Source organism: Nyctibius grandis, chromosome 6 (genome assembly GCF_013368605.1).
Source record: "Nyctibius grandis isolate bNycGra1 chromosome 6, bNycGra1.pri, whole genome shotgun sequence".
Classification (NCBI taxonomy): Eukaryota; Metazoa; Chordata; class Aves; order Nyctibiiformes; family Nyctibiidae; genus Nyctibius; species Nyctibius grandis.
The window spans coordinates 79,440,909-79,461,997 of NC_090663.1; the positions used below are offsets into that span (position 1 = coordinate 79,440,909).

Genomic DNA, 21,089 nt, shown 5'->3' on the forward strand with positions numbered 1-21,089 from the left:
TTCAAGACTATAGAGATGCAAAGCACTTTGACTGACTTGATGCTCTGACTAGCCCGGAATCTGACAGTAATTAGTCAAGAAGGAAAACAAAAGGATAAAAAAAAAAAAAAAAAAAGGGCTTCCAGCTGGGTGATGCAGCATCAATCCAGAACCAAATGGAGTTTTTTTGCCTCACCTTTCTGAAGGCTGATGGGCCATACAGAAATCGTGTTGAAGCTATTATAGATGATTAAATTGGGGCATCTAATTTATGCAGTCTCAAAAGTGGCCTGACTATAATTTAGTACTGGGAATTTGAAAGCAATTGGTCTCAAGTTTCTGTTCCCATCCCTGCCACCAGCTCAGACCGTTATCAAGCCTGTTGATGAATTTGGGATGAGGTTTTAGCACAATTCTCTTCCCTCTCTCCTGAAAAATGCAACCAAATATTCTGTGGCCTGGCGTGATGCCACCATATGCCACATGGGTAAAAAAAATAAGCAGGCAGGAGAGGAGAAAGTCACAAAACAGAGGGGAGAAATGGGAAAGAAAGGGGCCATATGAACAAACTCACTGCAGTTTGCTAGATCCTTGACAGACAAAAATAGCTTCAGCAAGTACTGTTTTGGACGGTTCATCACTGTTTTCTCTCACCAGCATTTTGTGGAATGATGCTAGTGGAGTTTTACTGGTCAGACTGTCAATATATACAATGATAATACAATAATAAACATACAGAGTCATGACTCCAGAGCCAGGCTGTTGAAAGAGTAAAGCTTTGGAAACACAATGGTTTACTGAGGGCAGTCGTCGTTTTCGTCCCCCCCCTCCCTGGGCTCAATCCCAGCAAGTTTGTTTATTTTTTCAGGGTCTTCTTATCACTGAGTATTAAAAACAACCCTTCCCCTCCAAAAAAAGAACCACCCAGCAACACAAAGAGTGCTCTTGTAAAGACAATGTGCAGATAGCAAGAATAATATTGCTATTTTTTGCTGTTGTAAGGTCGAATGTTTGCTCCCAGTTAATCCATAGTAAATCTATCTTACTTCATTTCAATGAACTCATTCACAATATAAATGCCAGCAGACACTTCCAACAGCAATTACAGAAATAAGCCGCTTTGACAACACTCTGCTATGCTTCCCATTATTATGAAAGCAAACAAAAAGTAATTAGGTTCTGATAACTCCATATTTTGGAATCACGAGATGCTGGCTTAGCATTTTGATTTTATAGAAAAAGTTTACGCAAGGAACTGTATAACTGGGCCCTGCTTTATGTAACACTATATAGGGGCCATGTGGGCAGAGCACAGGGCTAATGTGGGGCTGCTTTGACAGACTTAAAGACAGCAATCACTACCTCCTTGTAGTCGTGCACTCTGATGTCTCATCTGAGTAAATTTCAGACCTGAGATTGGCTTTAACAATGATAGGCTGAAATCAGTGTTGTGAGAGCAGGTAGAGCCTGGGCTTGCTCAAGAGCCGAGGCCCATCATGGCTGCTCACACCAGGCTGCAATGGAAGAAGCCAGCACAGGCGCTTTTTCTTTCTGCATGGCAGAGTGTGCAATCAAACCTGCTTTTCTGATGGTCCCTTTCTATCTGCTATTTAAAGAACGATCTCTCCAAGCAAGGCAGAGGTTTCATTAGCTGACTATAACAGCTCTCCCAGCTAAAACTGATACCAGATTGTTTAGTAAAACTCAAAGTAGGCCCTAAAAGGCGTACTCTGTGAAACCTTTAGACAGAATCAACTTTCCTGTCAGTAATTTTCCGTTCAGCTAAAATAACAAAATAACAGTATGTTCTGAAGCTAACTACATGTTTTGTAGATAGGGTCTGCATCTGGGACTGATAATACTTACAGTCGTCACTGATTCTTTCTTGCGCTTAGTCTTAGATAATCCAAGCTCTCTGTTAAATTCCTCACTAATTACAAAGAAGGGCCAGAGGTAAACAAGACTGCGAGCAGCATCTTTGTAGTGTCTAAATTGACTTGATTCACAAGCTCTGATGCCAGGAGTAGAGATAAATCCTGTAAGAACCAGAACAGCATCTTCTCCTTGGAGCCACCTGCCTGTGTCAACAAAAAGGCCTCGACCACCCTTGTGTAGCAACAGGGTCATACAGCAGACAGCACCACTATGGGGGGGATTACGACCCCCAGATACCACCAGAGACCATCCGAGACCCCTTCCCCAATTTAGTACGCATGCACAAAGACAATTACATAATATATTAGCATAAGGTTTCTTGGAATAGGCGGGCTTTTCTCAGATAATGTATGAATATTCATTTTTCTATAACGTATATAATGAGTGTGCTTTTGTCCCTAGGTGTGCGTGCTAGGAGGAGAGATCCCCCATGCATCCAGCACTGCAATAAACCAATGTCAGCTTTCTAAACTATCATTTGGTTTAGAGAGTTTTCTTAGTAACTATTTTCCAGTAACAAAACCATCAAAAACGTGGACAATGTGGAACATTTTGTGATTAATGGCATTGAACCTGCACACTAGAGAAGCATATTATTGTACTCTGTGGCATGAAATGCTGAATAGATGTTATTATGACTAGTATTATTCCCAAAACACATAGGAGATTGCTTCCCAAAGCCTTAGGTGCCTCGACACAAGTGGGCAAAGCAACACTTGTGCTATCAGTCCTTTAGAAGTGACAAAGTTCTCACAAAATTCACATACCCCCATGCAGCTCTAAGCCCTGTTAGCATCAATGAAGCCAAATAAATCTGCCTTTAATTAGCAAGGCGGGGGAGTGGGGAATGGTCACAAAGAGAAATGCAGGCTCTTCACAGCACAACTTTTTCTCATAGCCCAGTCAAGCAATGCTGAGCACCCTGAGGATGTTCTACAGACAAGAGAGGGTTAAATTTCTGTTTGGGTGTGCCTCCATCAGCACTTAGTGCTACATTTTCTTTGGAGTTTTTCCTAGATTTACAGCTTCTGGTTATAATTGATCGGCCATATACAGATCACATAAACTCCTAAAAGAAGTGCAGTATAAACAAGTGGAAAAAGTCATCCAAAGCCAGGAAAGACTGAACAACAAAATGTAGATGATTACCCCAGATCTTTGCAGACTGTGGAACTAGGAAATGGGCCTAAATACTGCCCACATATCACTGCTTATATCCGGGATTTGGAGCACAGAGTTTGGAGGATAATCCTTTATTCAAGGAGGAACCAGGAGGGTGACTCAATAGGGTCCTATAGCCCGAGTTCTTTTAGGCAAGGCTTGCTCTGGCAAAGAGTGGCACATCCTTCTGATATATCATTGAGATGAGGTTCAGACGAGGAAGATTTGATAGGTTTTAAAGTGCCCGTAACTGAGGATTCTGTTTGCTTTGGGAATGGAGATTTCAGCGAGAATGTAGCACTTTTTAAGTGGGGAAAGGAGGGGAGGAGAGGATAAACCACAGCTGGTGTCCTTAGGGAAAAAAACAGAGAGTGGCAAGTCTGCAGTGGGGAGCTCCTTAAGACAGTCTTTCATGCGGTTCTGCATCAGACGGATTCATTTACTTCGCTATTTCAGCATTTTTGGTTAGTGGGTGACCAGAGCATTATGGTGTAAAACATAGTTTATGTATATTTTTGTCTTTGTTCTTGATTCTTGACCCTGAATCCCACTGGCCCAGGGAAAACCTAACTCATCACATACATTAATGAAAGCTACTGCAGTATTTTTGTGCATAACTTGAAGAAAGGAAAGTTTCGATGTTTTGAGCTGCATCCTACCCCTTAACCCAGTATCACTTCTCGTGTGTTTCCATTTCAGCCTATGAATCTTTGTGGATGCTCTTATCCTAAGGAGGGCCCTCAGCACCTAAACACTGTCCTGTGCACACATCTCTGATTTCTGTGCCCAGGAGCCTGGGTGCGCGATGTGTGTTAGAGCTGCAGCACACTGCCAAGAGCTGCATACTGCTGGACCCCCAGACACTGCACCACATCCCAGAGAGGTAGACCTAGGTACAGCTGGGACCGAAGAGACTGGTTTGTGGAATAATCAGAATTTCATAAAGGTAAAAAGCAATGGCAACTGATTTTTTTTTTAAAACAAAATAAAAGTTCTCCTCTGTGCCTGTTGCACATGCCTGTTTTCTTACGCATACAAACCCTGAGTGCAGCATTTGACAGAGCTCTTTTTATAACAGCTGCTGGGGAAATAGCACCAAATGAAAAGCAGTACACAAAGAAATTCATTAGCCCATTCTGCAAGACTGAGAGTCCAAAAGAGACATTTGCTAAACATGGTGTGTCTTTCAGCACAGGCCTGGTGGAAACATTAAAACTAGGATCAGCAACTACCATAAACACACGTTCCTTAAAGCCTCTGAAGATAAGCAGTTTGTTTCCTGTCACTCATTGCAAGGAAAGGAGGCCAATGCTGGAGGTCCTTCCAAAGTGACACAATTTAATGCTGCGCGCTTAGATTTCAGGATAGTAGATCTCTTGTAACGGTGCACAGTGAGTAAATAACAAATACTAAAATACGTAATGACTCTAAGAACACTGCTGAGCAATTAATTTGCTGTTTATAGGATTTTAAAGACAAACGTGTCCGAAGCATGGGTCACCTGCTATCAGATCCAAAGCTGATGAGAAACCACTTTTAGAGCTCATGAGCTTTCTGCCATTTACCTGGCAGGCTCACTCTTTATTGTAGGACCAAATGAGCCTGTAAAAGTAATGCCCTTAGCCACTGCCAAGGCAGGAGGGAAGTAGCCCGCAGCAACCCGTAGCCCGGGCGTCAAACCAATGGCAGGAAACATTCAGAGCAAGAACATCATGTTGGGATCTTGTACTGAACAAGATCCCTGTGGAGTCTGTGTGTGTGTGCACCTCTGTGACCATCAGGTAGTTTTACTGCCTTACCATACAGTAGCCGCACCTCACTTTTATTTCTCTCCTTGTTCCACTCTGGTCACTGGGGTTACATCCAGCAGCAAAGTCCCTGCTGTGCTGTGGCTCTCACACTAATAAAGCCTGCCTCTTTTCACCAATCTGCTGCCCCTTACACTGCTTTGAGATTGGATATGGCTCCGGGCAGTCCTGGTCTGGGTGCTGATGGTTACAAGGAGCCCTGATGGTTCCAGTCTGCGAGCTGCACTGAACACCCAAGGTCATACGAGAAGCCAGGTTTGGTTCTTTTCTGCTTGATTAGCTTCTGGGAGGCCAGCTGGGAAACAGAGATGTGGTCGTGTAAATCGGCTCCAAGTGGGTTGTGATAAAAAGTCCTGCATTGTCTCAAAAGCATCACAGAGGCTCTAGATAACTGGCGGCTGGACTCGAACTGTCAAGAATAACCTAAAACACCTGAATGCCTCATGGAAGTTTAAAGATCTAAACATTTGGGATCAAGATAATTTGGAAATGGTCAGACTTTATATGAGCAACAGAACATCCTCGCAACATGGTGTGGTCTCACCAGACCCTCAGATCTTTCCCCATCAGCAGGAGACCTCACAGCTTTGCTTGTGCTTATCTTTTTATTTTGCTTTAATTCTGTGGTGAGCAAGTAGGTACGGAGCCCTCGTTCACATCCCCAGCAGAAGAGATGCCAGGGAGCATTGAGGTGATCCCTGAACCCCAGGAGCACCCAGTCGTTCTCTGAAGGGCTGTTCCCTCACTACGAATGTCAGAAATCAGGGATCAAGAGGAAGGAATGCGTCCTACCACAGCCTCTCCCAGGGCAGCAATCTTCGGTGACGTATAGAGTGGAAAATTTGTCGAAGCGGTTTAGCAGGAAAGAAAAAAGCATGATGAAGAGAAGGGCGGCTGAGTGACAAAAGAGTCATGAAACAAACATCCAACCACAAATAATTTGATGGGTTTATTTGTTCATATTATACTGCTGACATGGCATGTTTTTCCCTGCTGACTGCGCTTGCCGTATGAGCGCTGAAGTCTGGCAAACTTAGAGACTGCTTTCTCTGTAGCAAAAGTGTGGGTTTTCCAACCAAAATGATTCTATGATTCTATGATTATAATCAATAGGCAACTCCTTGCGTGTCACCCGTGTCTAGATGTGAGATCAGTATAATCAAGAAAAAGGGACCCCGTAAACCGAGGTCACTTTGGTATGGTTTTCTGCAGCAAAAGAGCAGTACAGCCTCTTTTGTGCTGCCGTGGCAATACAGAGCTGCTTGCCTTTCACACCCTCGCAAGTCAGTGCTGGCTGTGAAAACTCAGGAGCTGTTGCCTTTAATGATCCCGTAGCTAGGAAATTGCCTGAGATCCTTTTGCTGGCGGTGGGGATCTGCATAAGCTTGTTAAAATTGTTGTTGGGGTAACCTGCGTCTTCTGAAAATGGGGTTGTATGGCTCGAATCCCAGGATATACAGCACGGTGCTGATCATAACAAGACTCTACCTGGGATCAAGTAAAAAGATTCAACAAAAAAACAGATCTGTGTGATGGTTGACTATTTTGGCATCAAATTGGGTCTAGAAGAAAGAAAAGCAAAAGAAAAGCCTCACGCTGGAAGCTGAACCCTTTCAAAAGTGGACAAGGAGTTCTCTCGTCCATGTGGGTTTTGTCTGGTATGGAGGGTCATCTGGAAGTCATGTGTGACCCTCCCAATCATTTTTTAAGCCTCATTAAGTAGGGGTAGGAACCCACTAGAACAAGAAGAAAGGAAAGTACAATAGAGCAATTAAGACCATAAAGATCTGTGGAAAAGGAACCTTAAAAGATTTTTTTTCCACAGAACCCTTAGAGTTTACAAAAATGTAAAGGACCCCTTGAAAACATTACGTTGCCTGCTGCTTTTTGTTTAGGAACCTCCATCCAGCCGTCACAGGAAAGATACACAGCCCCTTGGACATTTCCCTAACAGTTCTCATTTTAGGTAATGTAAATAACATTTTTTACATTAACATCTTATTTATGTAGAATCTTCTGTCTCAGCAGATGTCCTACAGCTGTAGGTGTATAAAATACAGAGCAGGGATGGGGGCTGGTGGGAGGATTAATCTCTTCCTTATACTTACACAACTAAGGAGGCAATTCAGTGGAGCTATGGAAGTGTTATTAGACAGCAAATACCACTCGAGCTGGACATTGGACCCAGAGCTGAGCCTCTTTTTGCTTAAGACATTGCTTGCCTCATCCCTTGATGTCTTACATATTATATTTTTAAGTAAAAGATGTAAAAAGTCTAATAACTAATTATTATTAGAGGAGCAAAATCTTTTTTAGGTGGTAAAAGAGGTTCACAGATGGCAGCCTTGTTTGCTTCAAATCTGTTTTTTTTAACCCTTCAGGGATACTGTCATGCCGTGGTAGTCAACAGACACGCAGCAGTGTAGAACCAAAACAAGTTCTCCATCCATATAACCCCCTTGCCACTCGGTGAGAAATGATAGCATTTACGGACCACTAATGTTTGTAAATCAGGTGCCTTTTTAAGGAGCTGGAGCATCTTGTCCAAACCAGCAATTCCAATGTGTGTCGGTGCAGGAGTTCGAAATGCAGATTTCCCCTGGTGTGCTGTTTCTCTGCTTACTTGTGAGCCCACCTGTGGCCACATGAAGCCTTTTCTGATTCCCTCCTTTAAAAGTACAACCGAACCTGTACTGTGTTAATTCTGAAATACAGGAGCCTAAACCCAGGAATCTGCACTATTTGATCTTATTAAAAACATTTATTAAGGGCAGATTTTAGCTTCATAACCTGTTGCTTGCTGTGTATGAACTCTATGGTTTTCCTTATTACCTTGTTTTTTCAGGCACCATAGACTCTGCAGCTTTGCTTTTCACGAAGTGACAGTGTCTCCTGCCAAAGGGCAGAGAAATGTTGATGAGACAAATTGGAGAACGTTCTCTTAGTTGTTATACCACAGCTTTACTCTTGTCACTGACATTTGCCAGATTAAAAACTCTCAGTGCTCTACAAAAGTCATAAAGTTCATTTGTAAGTGTAAAAAAACTCTCCAATCCTAGACTCCTAAACTAGCTACAGAGAAGTCCCATTAAAAATCCAGGACATAATGTACTGCACGAGCAGAACAGTTAGATATGTACATGTCTAGCTATTTCATGGATGGAAAAAGAAAAATTGACACAATTACAGACTTGTCATACTCCACTTCTTTCTTCAGGGTATTGAATGTCACTTAAAACAAAACAAACAGCCAAGTTCATTTCCCGTGACAAACATCCAGGGACATCTTAAAGTCAAAACAGAAGCAACCAAAATCAGAAGGCGAAGGAAACTTTGACAAAGCTTCAGAGCCTTGTCAGATGCAATTATTCAGCAAGCGTACTCAAATCAATGAAAAAGGAGGGCCCCCTTCACCGCAAACTGCTGAGCAGTATTGAAAGCTTTCACATCCTTTGCTATCCGCAGCGTTAGCTTAATAAAAGAACTGCTGTAGGTTTTAATGCTAAGAACAGGTGAACAAAACTAATCTTGAGAAAACCAAATGGGGTAACAGAACAGCAAACATCAGAATCTCTGCTAACACTAGGAAAAGAAGTCAAAGTGCATACAGTTTAATATAATCTCCCTCATAATAAACTACTCCTTACTGCAGTTAAAACCTCCAATTACAAAAATCAGTTATGTTGAAGGAATGAGAATATTTCTTACCTCTTTCACATGACTTGAGCTGCAAACTACTTTGGAAAGAAAAAACGATCAAAACCATAAACATAACAGGGTTAGAAAAGCCCCAAATGACACTTGGAGTCCATGATTTGCCCTAGCTGAAATGTGATTTCCTAACAAAACTGAGGCTCCAAGTTTTGAGCATCACTGGCACTTACCAGGAATGACCTCCCTCAGGAGAAGTAGGGAACAATTTTCGTCCTTTGGGACCTCTTTGTTCCATCAGGATCTGTTTTCTACTTGCTGTGCTTTGAGTGATTGGGTGGTGCTGTTAGTATATTTGATACGGATAAAATAATCTGGTCATTTGGCTTTCCTGGGGCATTTCTGGGAAGCCAGAGTTTTATGCGATTTCATAATACAGTTGCTGAAACGTTGGGGTGCTCCTGTAGATTAGGTACACTAATTTTTGGTTTTTAAAGGATTGCATTCTTACATGCTGGTACCTTTAAGTGCTTTCAGCTTTGATTAAAAATCTAGTTTCCAGTCTACATTGCTTATATACATTCTAATTCAAAAATGGAACAGCAGTCAGATGAAACCATACAATGGTAGCTCTGAAACAGTACCTGTTGGTGTAGCAGTGCCAAGGCTGCCAGGGCACTCCTCTGCTTGTGTGATGGGTCAGATGGGTCAGTACCTAACCAGCAGGCACAGTGACCCCTTTGCAGCCCACACACTGGAAAATGAGTACACAACTGGAGGAATGGTTATGTGTCCTGACACGGTCTTGGCTCTGGGAAGGGGAACATGTTCTCAGGTTGTGCAGTTCTGGCACAAGAGGCAAGAGCCAAGAACCATCTTTGACTGTCCTCATAGCTTCCTTCACTGCCTTCAGAAAACATTCAAGTTGAGTTTCCTAAAGAAAAGGAATACTTGTATTGATTTTCATTGCTTCTGCAGCCATCATTAGAAAACATGCTTCTTTCCTGCCCTCCCAAAGTATTATTTGCTCACCTGGTCTGCCCAAAACACTTTTGAAGGAGAAAATGGACCACAAGAAAGGTGACAGGAACGCTGAGAAGATGACAAGCTTTTGCCTATCTTTTTTCTTGGTGACAGTAATGGGTTCAGACTGAAATACCAATCAACATCCCATTGCAAAAGCATTTTCTCCCTTGTAAATAAATATTTAGGCAGAAATTCACAGGCATTTATCAATGCTGTCCTAGCAATATCGCAAGCAATAGCTGCATTTGGGACCCGAACCTGGTCCAAATGTTCTGAGGCTGAGGGCAGGTTTTCTGTATCAGAGCTCACCACTCTTTCTCAAAACCAGTGTCTTGCTTCTGGCACTAATGTGTAGTAACTTTCTTCCTAATAATGTGTCTTGTCAATCGTCACCCCCTTCTACAAAGCAAGGAGGGGTCATCAGTCTTATCTCTATGTCATTACAAAAATGGTGTTCTCTCCCACATGGTGTTCTGCGGCTCTACAAAGTCCAGCCTGTTTTGATGATTGCAATGAATTCTACAGGTGTAAAAAAACTGTAAAAATTTGTTCCTTTTGCTTTTTAATATGCTTACCAGCAGTTGTTTTAAGAGAGACAAACTATTCTAGTTCTCACTTAGCTTTCTACAAACTACAAGGAATTCTTATAAAACGATGCTGTCACGTAGTGACTTTGCCAAGGTTTAACAAACTGTTTTAATAAAGACTTACATTATTAAGAGGGAGTTGTATTTTAAAAGGAAATTACCATCCAGATTTGAAGTATTCTAGATCATTACACCAAAGTATGCTTTTTGAATGACTCAACAATATCCATTCCTCATCCGGTCTATGTTCTTTTATATTAATGTTTGGTTTTTATATTAATGTTTATTTCTTATTCCCTAATTTGCTGTTTTAGCTAATTGCACAAGATATGCAAGAACAAACACTAATTACTAAATCAGACTCTGGCTTTTAAAAGACTCAGGGGAAATAAAACAACAAATGGGAAGACCGGGACCTGTTTATTTTCCCTATTCTTTGTCTGACGGGCTGCACAAAGAGTCACAGTATTTTAAGAGAATGTACCGGTGGCTTGTTTTTTTATTACTGGAGGGAGGGAGTCGCTAATCTGTTTTCCCATCACAGAGTCTTGCCAGGGAATTTGCAAGGTATTAATTGCCATATGGAAAGCATGTTCATGAATTTCTACATACATATGTTGCTATGTGCACGCATCAACTTACGCATGTGTGCATAAAACTACCCTCCCTTTGTAAAGACAGTTTCTGTTGACATATTTTTTTCAGGCTACACAGTAGTTGCTGATCACACACACCTGAACTGTTCCCTTGTGTGTGCTGATTGTGGCAATGAGGGTGTTCAATGAGGGGGGAGGTCTTTGGGAAAAAATATATAAAATTTTCATTCCATCACGGCCTTCTGTGTTCTGCTGCTGCTCCCTTGATCTCCTCTTTTGTTCCTGGCTTTTCAGTCTGGCACATCTTTTCACCCTGAAGTTTCTGATCTTCAGTGGCTACTGCTTTATGATTTCCACCCCAAGCTATCTCAATTTCTTCTCTTGACAATTTTAACACAATAGTTGACAAAACAACTGTGTGAGTTATCTGAAATATCACACATTGTCCTTGGGGCTCAGGCAGAAATCTAGAAAGACTGTAATGGTTTCAGCTTTTAATTGGAATGCTGTTGATTTGTCCTGACTGAAATAAACTTTCCAATGGCTTTCATCTTAGTTTTCTTCTAGCTGACACTGATGACTCCCTGAAAATGCTCCCTCTAAAAGGATTTAAAGTTAAATGTATTTACTTTAGCATTCGTGTTCACCGGTGGTTAGGAGGAGCCATATCTACTCATTTTCCATCTATTGCTAGTTGTGCTTTCCAGTCGTAAGGGAGGGGGGAAAGCAACACTTTCCTGGATCCTCGTTTTGCCCCATGCTGAAAGCAGAGAAGCAGGAAGATTGCGTAAGATATGGGATGATGTAGAGCTGCAAGCAGCCACAGTATGATCTGTAACAACCACAAAGAACAGGCAGAGCATGCCACTGTTTGACTGGCATAAGGCGCCGTGCAGGGTCTTCCCATAACCAGCCCTTTGCGAGTCCTTAGCTGAAAAAGGGCTTGAGGAGCTCGAGCCAAGTTGGTGGAAACTTCTGAAAATTGCATCCATCCCCTAAAACGAAATACTTCCTTGGAACCACAGATTGAGAGCCTTTTTCTTCCCCACCAGTAAATGGCAAATTAGAAGAACAGATTTTGGTCATTCATGTGGAATTACTTCAGAGCAGTCCCTGGAAACCAGCCCTTTGCTTTGGTCTGAGGCAAAAGATAGTATCACTTTTGAACTTGCCCTCAGCTAAGGCTCTTGAAAAACTCAGAGCACACTATAAGAGCTTCTGGCCTTGGGTGCTGTCAGAAGCGGATCCCAGCTGAGGCCTGCAAGGTGGCCAGGTCTGACAGGCACCACACACAAGATGGCTTCTACGCAGTCTCTACTGAGGGCGTCTCATCGTTAGCTGGTTAAACATCAAGCAGTTTTCATCGTTAGCGGTAGACACGCTTGTCAGTACTTTTCTTCCCAATGGAGAATGCAATCAACTGAAATGCCCTGTGGTTTTGTTTTAGCAGGTTGCCAAACTTTCTGGCACTGCTTTTGTAGACTCTTCCCCTTACATTTAGAAGTTGTTGAGAAATTCGCCTGCTACTATTACAATGTATTTTTTTTATTTATTTTTTGTACGTGCTCCTAAATGAAGTACATGTGGCCATAAAATTGAAGAGTGATTCTGTTGTGAATTTACTTTGTGAATGCCAGAGATAAAGGTACTTTTAAACACAAAATCCAACTTAGAAACACGTTATCCGCTGCTGATCATCTCAGTACAGAAGGATGATGAAATCTGGAAGTCACTGGAAAAAAAGAAAAGGCTGTAAAAATGACTAAGAATCCACTGGATTTGTTTGCTGGAAAAAGCTTTTGTAAAGGCTTGGCTGAATGAAAGGCAAGGTTCATACAAAATAGGAAAGGCCAGTTGAGTGCAAATATCCAAATTTTAAAAAAAGACAGGCTGTGATGCTCACTGACAACCTGAACCCATGCTGTCAGTCATCCTCGTTAAGTGCTATTTATAGAAAACCAAAGTGAGCACATTGGGATGAACAAAGCGCTGACTTCACAGAGCAGAGGAAAGATTCTCGAATGAATACATAGACGGACGTGGAAAAGGATAAAAGAGTGAACAGCAAAACACTAGCATGAGAAAGCAGAGAGATCAAACTTTTTAATTTTCTTCTTCCCTCAGTCCTACTTCAAAAAATAGCAACCTGTTTTCTTAATCACCTTTTCCTTCTCACTCTCCTTCCCAAATTTCAACAGAAGATTCAGAACAGAAAACATTAATTAGGAGTCTCTTACGGATTTCAGTTAAGAAAGTGCTCTTTACATGGCAACATTTAAAAATTAAATACTTACACTGAAGGATAATATTACCATTTGAATTTTATGCTTCAGAAATATAACCTAAATACAGTAAAAAAGACAGTATTCTCAAAATGGCACAGGAGGTGCTCAGTAAAAGCACACAATACATCATCTCAGGGGCACTTCAGATATCACCTGTAGGAGCTGGCTGGCAAAAATTAAATACGATCAGTGTTACACAGAAGAAATAAATGAAATACAGTAAATTCCTGTAGTGAAGCTAGATTAATTTGCTGATATCAGCTCAAGGTGCTCTTTGTATTTCTCATTTGTGACTCTGATGGGAAGATCTTCAAATGTATCAGTGCCAGAGGAGTGCTGTCCCAGGCCAGCATGTTTCACCCATTTCTTTCTATAACAACAGGAAGGGGAAATGGAGGGTGTTGGACATACCTGGAAGCACAGGATTGTTCAGGTTGGGAGAGATCACTGTGATCCACTGAAAGCAAGGCCAGCTATGAAGTTAGATGAGGTTCAACGGTATGTTATCCAAGCAAGTTTTGAATATTTCCAGGGACAGGGATGCCACAACACTGCTGGGCAATCTCTTCCAGCACCTAACCGCTCCCATTGCCAGAATAGTTTCCATCATATCCAACAGGAATTTACCTTATGACTGCTGGCAGCTCTAGTCCTTTTGCCGTGCACCTCTGAGGAGTGTCCGGCTCCATCTTCTGTTTTTGAAGGCACCAGTGAGATCCCACACCCCCTTCCCACCCCAAGCCTTCTCATTTCCAGACTGAAGTAACATGGCTCCAGCTGGGTTTTGAACTGCTAACCGATACTCTTTGACACTGCAGCGTAGACTCATAGTCTGCTTGCTGATGAGGGAGGTTTTCACCAGAATGTGGGACTTTACGTTACTTTTTAATGTAGTGTGTCTTTCTATTAATTTTATGCTTTTTAAATTATATAACTGTGATGAAAAATATTGGAAGGTCTTGAATCAGACAAATCTAGATTTCACTTCTTTAAACAATTTATCCCTCTACCAGAAATTACAATATTTCAAAACTCTGTTTTCATAGGTATACAAGAGAATGCCGAGTAAATCTGTCATATCCCTGTCCATTTTTGTCTGATTAGTCAACAGCAGAAAACATCCCCATCTGAGACAGCAATGACAGTTCAGCTGTAGCCCTCCAGAAGGTGGACAGTGGCACAGTTCCCTCCCTCATCCCACGGGACAGAAACAGGAGTGTCTCTCTGCAAGCTGCTAGCAGAAAGATCGGTCACTAAGTCACATTGCTGACATGAGATGTGTTTGGAGGCTTCTGTGCACTGAAGTGAGCAGTGCAGACTGTTTTCCTTTCCAGATATTTGTGACGTATAATACGTCCCAGATTTTGAAACAGGACTGTGCAGTTCCGACGATGAACCCAGGGAATTATGCAGCTCACTCCTCACGACTCTAATAACGTTGGATGATTATTTCACATGATTCACTTGGAGCCCTTTTCTGATCCTCATCATGAAAGAATTTATAAAAAAAAGGCAGAAATGGATCATATGTTTTCGTGTCTAAAACACCTCTATGCTCTTCAGAAACAGAGAAACAAGGAAATCAGTAAAATAGTTTGTCTATCATAGAAAGTGTCAAAATTTAGAGGAATGCACTACAACATAAACTGTAAACTGCATTAAAGTTATGACACAAATTTTGTGTAAGTCCACATCGCATATTATTTTCCTTTAACAAAACTTTCTGATAATCTTAGAATGCTTAACTGGCATAATGCAGTTCTCAATATGTTTGGTGTTACATTTAAAAGATTTCATTTGTTAAAGTTTTCATGTGTTATTAAAATCACTGCTTGGATGTGGTACAGTTTATATTAAAGGATAATATTCAAACTAAACATACAGCTTTTTAACAGATGTTTAATTACAGCAGCTTCTCAAACTCCGAAATAATTTGTGGATCTCTTGTTATTTCAGATGAAACTACTTATATACAAATGTGGACTACTCTGGCCTGTTATCTTTTCACTATTGTGGGGCAAGTTGGCGGCATTTTTAGCCAAAAAGAGTTGGCTCCTCATTGCCAGTTCCAAGACAAGCTGACCAAAAAACTCTAAAAAAAAAAAAAAGAGTAACAGATAAAAACCCTTGAATTGTTATTCTTTTTCTAAGTTCTTTAAACAAAATACCACTAATTCAAAGTGTAACCTCAGAACTCACCTCTTGCCTGCAGTCTTAACTTTTTCACTCTTTGCATTCTCCAGCAAGTTGTCTAAGTTTGATTTATTCTCTTGTAAATACACAAGAATGCAGTTATTTATTGATCAACTGCTGCTTTAATAAAGAAAGCTCTTGTTCTCACATTCCTAACTATCTATGTACTGGAAAGCTTCAGCTTTGAGCTGAGGTGAAAGTCTTGGTTAACAAATGTAAAACCAGTTGCTACTAACAAACCCCTATGGACTAAAATACAGTTTTATGATGTTCTTAGAAATCTGAAAGTAGATTTGGTACTTTTTGACATTATCTTAGGCTCAACAATGTCACAACACCATCTCTTCTCCATCTTCCCGAGACAGGTGAAGCCTGCTGTTTTTCAGTTGTACCAAGGTCACTCATGAAATACAAGAGGGATATGCTGAACTCTTCTCTTACCCTGGGTGAAATTCATCCCTTTGCAAGGGACAACCACACTGGACTCAGTACGACTTCAAGAAGTGAAGTGGGCTTGTGCTGCCCCTCTACGGAGACATTAATTTAATTTCCACAGTGATGCTAATGCTGCCTTCGCTGCAAATGAACTCTGAATGTGTATTTTACATCAACTTGCTTCTGAAAGCCCATTCTCTGAATAAAAAGCTAATAAAACTGAAGATCAAGGAGTGAAAATTAGAGAGAGGGAAAAGAGGAAAGGTTTCCAATAACACACTCTAAAGATTTTAAATAAATATTTTAATTCTATTATTGGCATTTACAGGTAGAAAGCATACAGTATGTTACAATTTTATCAAAATGTGAAAAATATGGATGTTACATAAGTAACAAATGTAAAAAAAGTATTTTTCTTACCTTCCCTGAAAGTAAGAAAACTATTCAGCATAGGAAAATATTGATATAAAAACACAGCTTAGGTAAAAAAAAAAAAATTCGAAGTTTTTACACAGTACAATAGGTTCATCAGATCTGCATGAAGATGTAAGGACTTTGTGAGGTTCTACTTCACCTAAAACTTTAGGGAATTTGGGACAAACAGTAAGCTACATTAATGAATCTACAAGTAGTTTTCCCTCATATCCGCTCCAAAATGCTAGAGTGCAGTAATTTTCTATACAATAAATAATTCTTCAAAGTTTCCATCATAGAAAATCATATAATGCAGAAAATGCCACTCCAAGGTCACAAAGGCTAGGCAGTGCTTTAATAATAATTAAGATAATACTTATTATAGTGCTTTATAATGTCTAAGCACTTCAGATGAGTTAACTAATTAGTCCTCACAAGACCCCTGTAAGGTAGGTGAGTGTTATTCCTACCTTGCCATAGCACAGATGGGAAAATGAAATCTGGGGAGAAGCACAGACTTGCAGTAGCAGCACAGCCGAGATGAGAGGCCAAGAGATGTGGGAATCGAGGGGTTTTTCCCTCTTTCCCGTTGATGGTTCTGCTGCCGCTGCTGCAACCCGGGCTACTGGGCTGGGCTGGCAAACGCCAATCGCTCCCCTCCCACTGGAAGCATTGAGGTGGGCCGGCAGGGATCAGGGTTAAACATCCCCAAATATTTCATAGAGATTCAGAAGCTCTCACACAACTTTGTCAAAAAACAAAACAAGAAAAAAAAAAAAGAGGGGAAAAAAGAAAGGAAAAGCACCCAAAGAAATAAACAAGCTGAAAAGAAAAAAACTCCTAAAGTGCTGACTGGCTTGAGCTGCTTCTAGCACCTCTTGTGTGGAATAAGACTTACAGCACTGATGCCAGCAATTATTCAAGCTGATTTCATCCATAAAGTTACATGTGAGCAACTGCAGGATATGGTAGCTATGTTTTCTGAGACACCTTACTACTGTAATTCCTTCATTCATCAATCCTTCTTCCATGCACTTCTTAAGGAAAATGAAATCCTCAATACTCTTGCATCGTAAAACATGTTAGTAGCTGGAGACAATATGCACATCCTTCACAATTAAAAAAAAAAATTAGTTCATTTTCAGAACAAAGCATTATTAATTTAAGAATCACAAACCAAACAATGGTAAATAGGAAACCCTTTTCAAAGGCTGCATGCCAAATATCTTGTTTTCAAATACAATGCATGCAGGAGAAATAAATTCATCCAAGCATAATTAAATTAAAAACGTTTGAAGTCTCTTTCAGCAGCATAATGGTTATTATTTTTTAAGTCTCCTCCAACCAAACTGGCCTGGGGTTCAAATGCTGACCTTTGCTTTTCTAGAACCATATAATGGTTTGACCGGTCCCCGTGGCTTTGCACTGCGGCAATACCAGGAGATAAAGCCTATACATACTGTTCTGCTTCCCCGTCCTTGGAACCAGGCTTCGTTGTACCACCTTTGCTGTCTTCACTCGCTGCTGCTGCTGCTGTTTTTTCAGGAAGTGATGCCAAATCTTTGAAAACATCTACATAATGCCCAAAGCCCGGGCCCCAGTTCAAGAGGTTGTCCCAGTTGAAGCTTCCTGCTTGCTGCCCCAGCTTCGCAGGCAGGGAGCTCTCCCCTGCGCTGGTGGTGGTCGTCTGTGCCCCCACGGGCCCCCCCTCGCCTCGGCGGCCAGGGTACCGCCGGGGCTTCAGCCTGGCGCCGTAGTTGTCCTCGTCATCCGCATCGGACTCATTGACCTGGGATAACTTGGGCATCCTGGAGGTGTATGCTATGGGCTTATCCCTGTCGTACTCCATCTCCGAGCAGGTGAAGGACTCGTGGGAGTCGCTGTCGGAGGAGGACTCGGGCGCAGGAATACCATCGGCCGGGTTCCTCGTCCGGGACAGAGGCCTTCTGCAGTCCTCCTCAGAAGAGGACCGGCCATGGTCTGCACTGCAGATGCTGGGGTTTCTGGGGCGAGGGGTGTTCAGTCTCTCTACCTCTTCGATGGACAGCCCCACCGGAGGAGCAGTCTCCAGAGGGATCTGCCCGATGGGCTGCTTCAGGCGGCTTCCTGGTCGGGAACCGTGGCTTGCCATGGTCTGTGGACTCTTACTTCTCCTCCCCAGCCGAGTGGCATAATTAAAAATGCCGGGCTGGCAGACATCGTTGTGCATCTCCAGTGGGCTCCCTTCCCTTATGGCAAGGTGTAGCTCCCTCGCTGGACTGTGCCTGTAGAAAGTTGATGATTTGGAGAAGGGCGCGGGGCTGTGCCGAGACAAGGGGTTGGGAGTAGGGCATGCCGAGTGGCTTAGAGATGATGTCCTCAAGCCCTGCCCATAGGCAGGCTGGTAGGTCAAGCTGCTGGCTCCCAGGGGCATGGGGGACTGCCGCGCGAAGCCCAGTGGGCTGTGTCTCTGGATGGAGAACTTGGGTGTGTGGCTCCGAAACTGCTTGTAGTGCTGGATGATGTCGGCGTCCGAGGGGGCGATGCTGCTGGCATTGTCAATGTCGTAGTGCTCGATCTCGGGCTCGGGGGAAGCCAGCGGGGCACTGGGGATCGTCTCTGTGGCGTGTGGGATGTCGGTTTCATCATAGATGAGATATGGGTTTTCTCTTTCGATGATATCGGGTTTCGGGTTCCCTTCGGGCTGCTTCCTGACGGTCATGTCATCACCATAGGGTGGGATGTTGTCAGGGTCATCAAACGCCACGTTCTCGCTCCCCTTTTTCTTCTTCTCCTTTGTTTTCTTCTCCTCTTTTGGAGCTTTCGACTTCTTTCCTCGGCACTGGTTGCAGAGGATGAGGCTGAGGACCAGCAGTGCCAGGACTGTCGCGCAGCTGCCCACGATAGCCGGCACGGCCCAGAGGGGCAGGGACAGCTCGGCGGGGTGTGGGGATGGGAGGCAGATGTGGCCACCGTTGATCCCCGCTCTACACTCATGGCCCGGGGCGCACAAGACCCCCAAGCATGCCACCACTGCCTCGCACGTCCGTCCTGCGTACGCCTCGGGGCAGCTGCAGGTGAAGCCGGCGTGTACCCCAGGTTCGCAGCTGCCCCCGTTTTGGCAAGGGCTGGAGGCACAGGCGCCCGGCGGGACGCACTGGTAGGCATACCACTGGTTGATGCACATCAGCTCGCCCCAACAGGGACTGCTGGCACAGACGTTGGGGCCGCGGCAGCCGATCTTCACCGAGGGGTCTGTTTTGGACAGAGTGGCGAGGCTGTGCTTGCCAGCGAAGGGAAGGCTCTCTCCGCCGTACTTGATGTAGGAAATGCAGCCATCAAAGCCTAGGAGGAAAAGCAACAGTCACGTGGGGACCTCAAGACTGAGTATGCACTGTCAACAGAGGCCAAAGACACTCTAAGCATCAATATCACGCTAATGGAGAAACCTTTTGATCAGCAGATGACGAGATCTGTGATGTGCCTCTTGCCCCCTGAAATGAAAGGGGAAGCACAAACATAGAAGCAACAAAATGGAAAACCCAATGCCACAATGGAGGTAACAGCCTTATTTCATGATGTGGTTTTAAGCAGCGCTTGAAGGTAAGGCTACTGAGGGAGCAGGGGTTGTTTAGCCTGGAGAAGAGGAGGCTCAGAGGTGACCTTATTGCAGTCTACAACTACCTGAAGGGAGGTTGTAGCGGAGTGGGAGTCGGCCTCTTCTCCCAGGCAACTAGCGATAGGACAAGAGGACATAGCCTCAAGCTTTGCCAGGGGAGGTTCAGGTTAGACATTAGGAAGAATTTCTTCTTATAAAGGGTCATTAGACATTGGAACGGGCTGTCCAGGGAGGTGGTGGAGTCACCATCTCTGGATGTGTTTAAGAAAAGACTGGACATGGCACTTAGTGCCATGGTCTAGTTGACATGGTGGTGTCAGGGCAATGGTTGGACTCGATGATCCCAGAGGTCTCTTCCAACCTGATTGATTCTGTGATTCTGTAAATCACACTATTAGTTACACACATGAAGCCTCCTTATTTTCACGAGTGAATCTTATGTGTACTGAGCTTATGAGTGCTTCCCCACATTTTTACCTTCTGTTGTGATTAATGTACAAATATCTGTGATGTTAACCACAACACTGTAATATTTAAGTAACCACTTATTTCACTAGAAGGATGGCCCACTCGCAGCTGTTTCAGTATCTGACAATCGGTGCTGAACCATTTAGACTCAGGTGTAAGGAACATTTTGTTGCTTCTGTTAAATATTTCCTCTTAACATTGTAATAACTATTTTGTTCATAAACTTTTGATAATTTTTTGGGGTTCATATTAGGTAGGAACTGAAATCTACTTTTAAGCAGAACAAGATTAAGTAAAGGCTGGTCGTGCCTGGAGCTCCTGACATAACTTCTATACATGCAGCTTTTAAAACTAATGATTTTCACATCTAACCTGTGCATAGAAATGGAGATTAAAGATAAGAAAGTAATTAAGTAATTTCTCTGAAGGTATATGCATGGCATTTATATAAATGATACCAAGACACCTTGGTTCTTTTAAGTTTGCCAAATAAGAATTCAGAAACAGGCCATAGTTTTTAACTTCAACACTGAGATTTCAAAGCAACGAAAATATTTTTAGGTGAGTAAATAAAATGTACCAAAACCTGCAATTAAGATACTGAAATTAACATATCATGTTTTCTGGAAGGCCTGTAAGACATTTTGCACTCCCATTGCTTTCATTAAATCTGAAAAAAACAGGCAATTGTAAGCAGAAGCCTAAATATAATTTGAAACGTTGATCTGGCTGTTAAGAATTCTATAGGCTGTGCAGGAGAAAGAACTACTGTCCGATTAGGAAGTATCTACCTCGAGCTTGGAGACTGGGAATAAAGTTCAAATAGATGAAAAAACATAATATAAAATGAAATTAAAAAATGCTTTTTGGATAAAAACAGGTTGCTCACACATAGACTCCACTCGGCTGCTCACTGAGCAGATTAGATCCGAGGTTTGCAATGCAGATGGATA

At 42.6% G+C, this 21,089-nt stretch overlaps 1 protein-coding gene across 1 annotated transcript in view; it reads right to left on the minus strand.

Moving 5' to 3' along the window:
- Positions 1 to 17,159: 17,159 nt before the first annotated feature.
- The window catches only part of FAT4 (FAT atypical cadherin 4), a 145,578-nt gene continuing 141,648 nt past the window's right edge, over positions 17,160 to 21,089 (minus strand). The window contains exon 17 of the mRNA XM_068404183.1: positions 17,160 to 19,394. Coding sequence (XP_068260284.1) covers positions 17,521 to 19,394 — 1,874 coding nt within the window. The 3' untranslated portion in view covers positions 17,160 to 17,520. The remainder of the gene's footprint in view (positions 19,395 to 21,089) is intronic.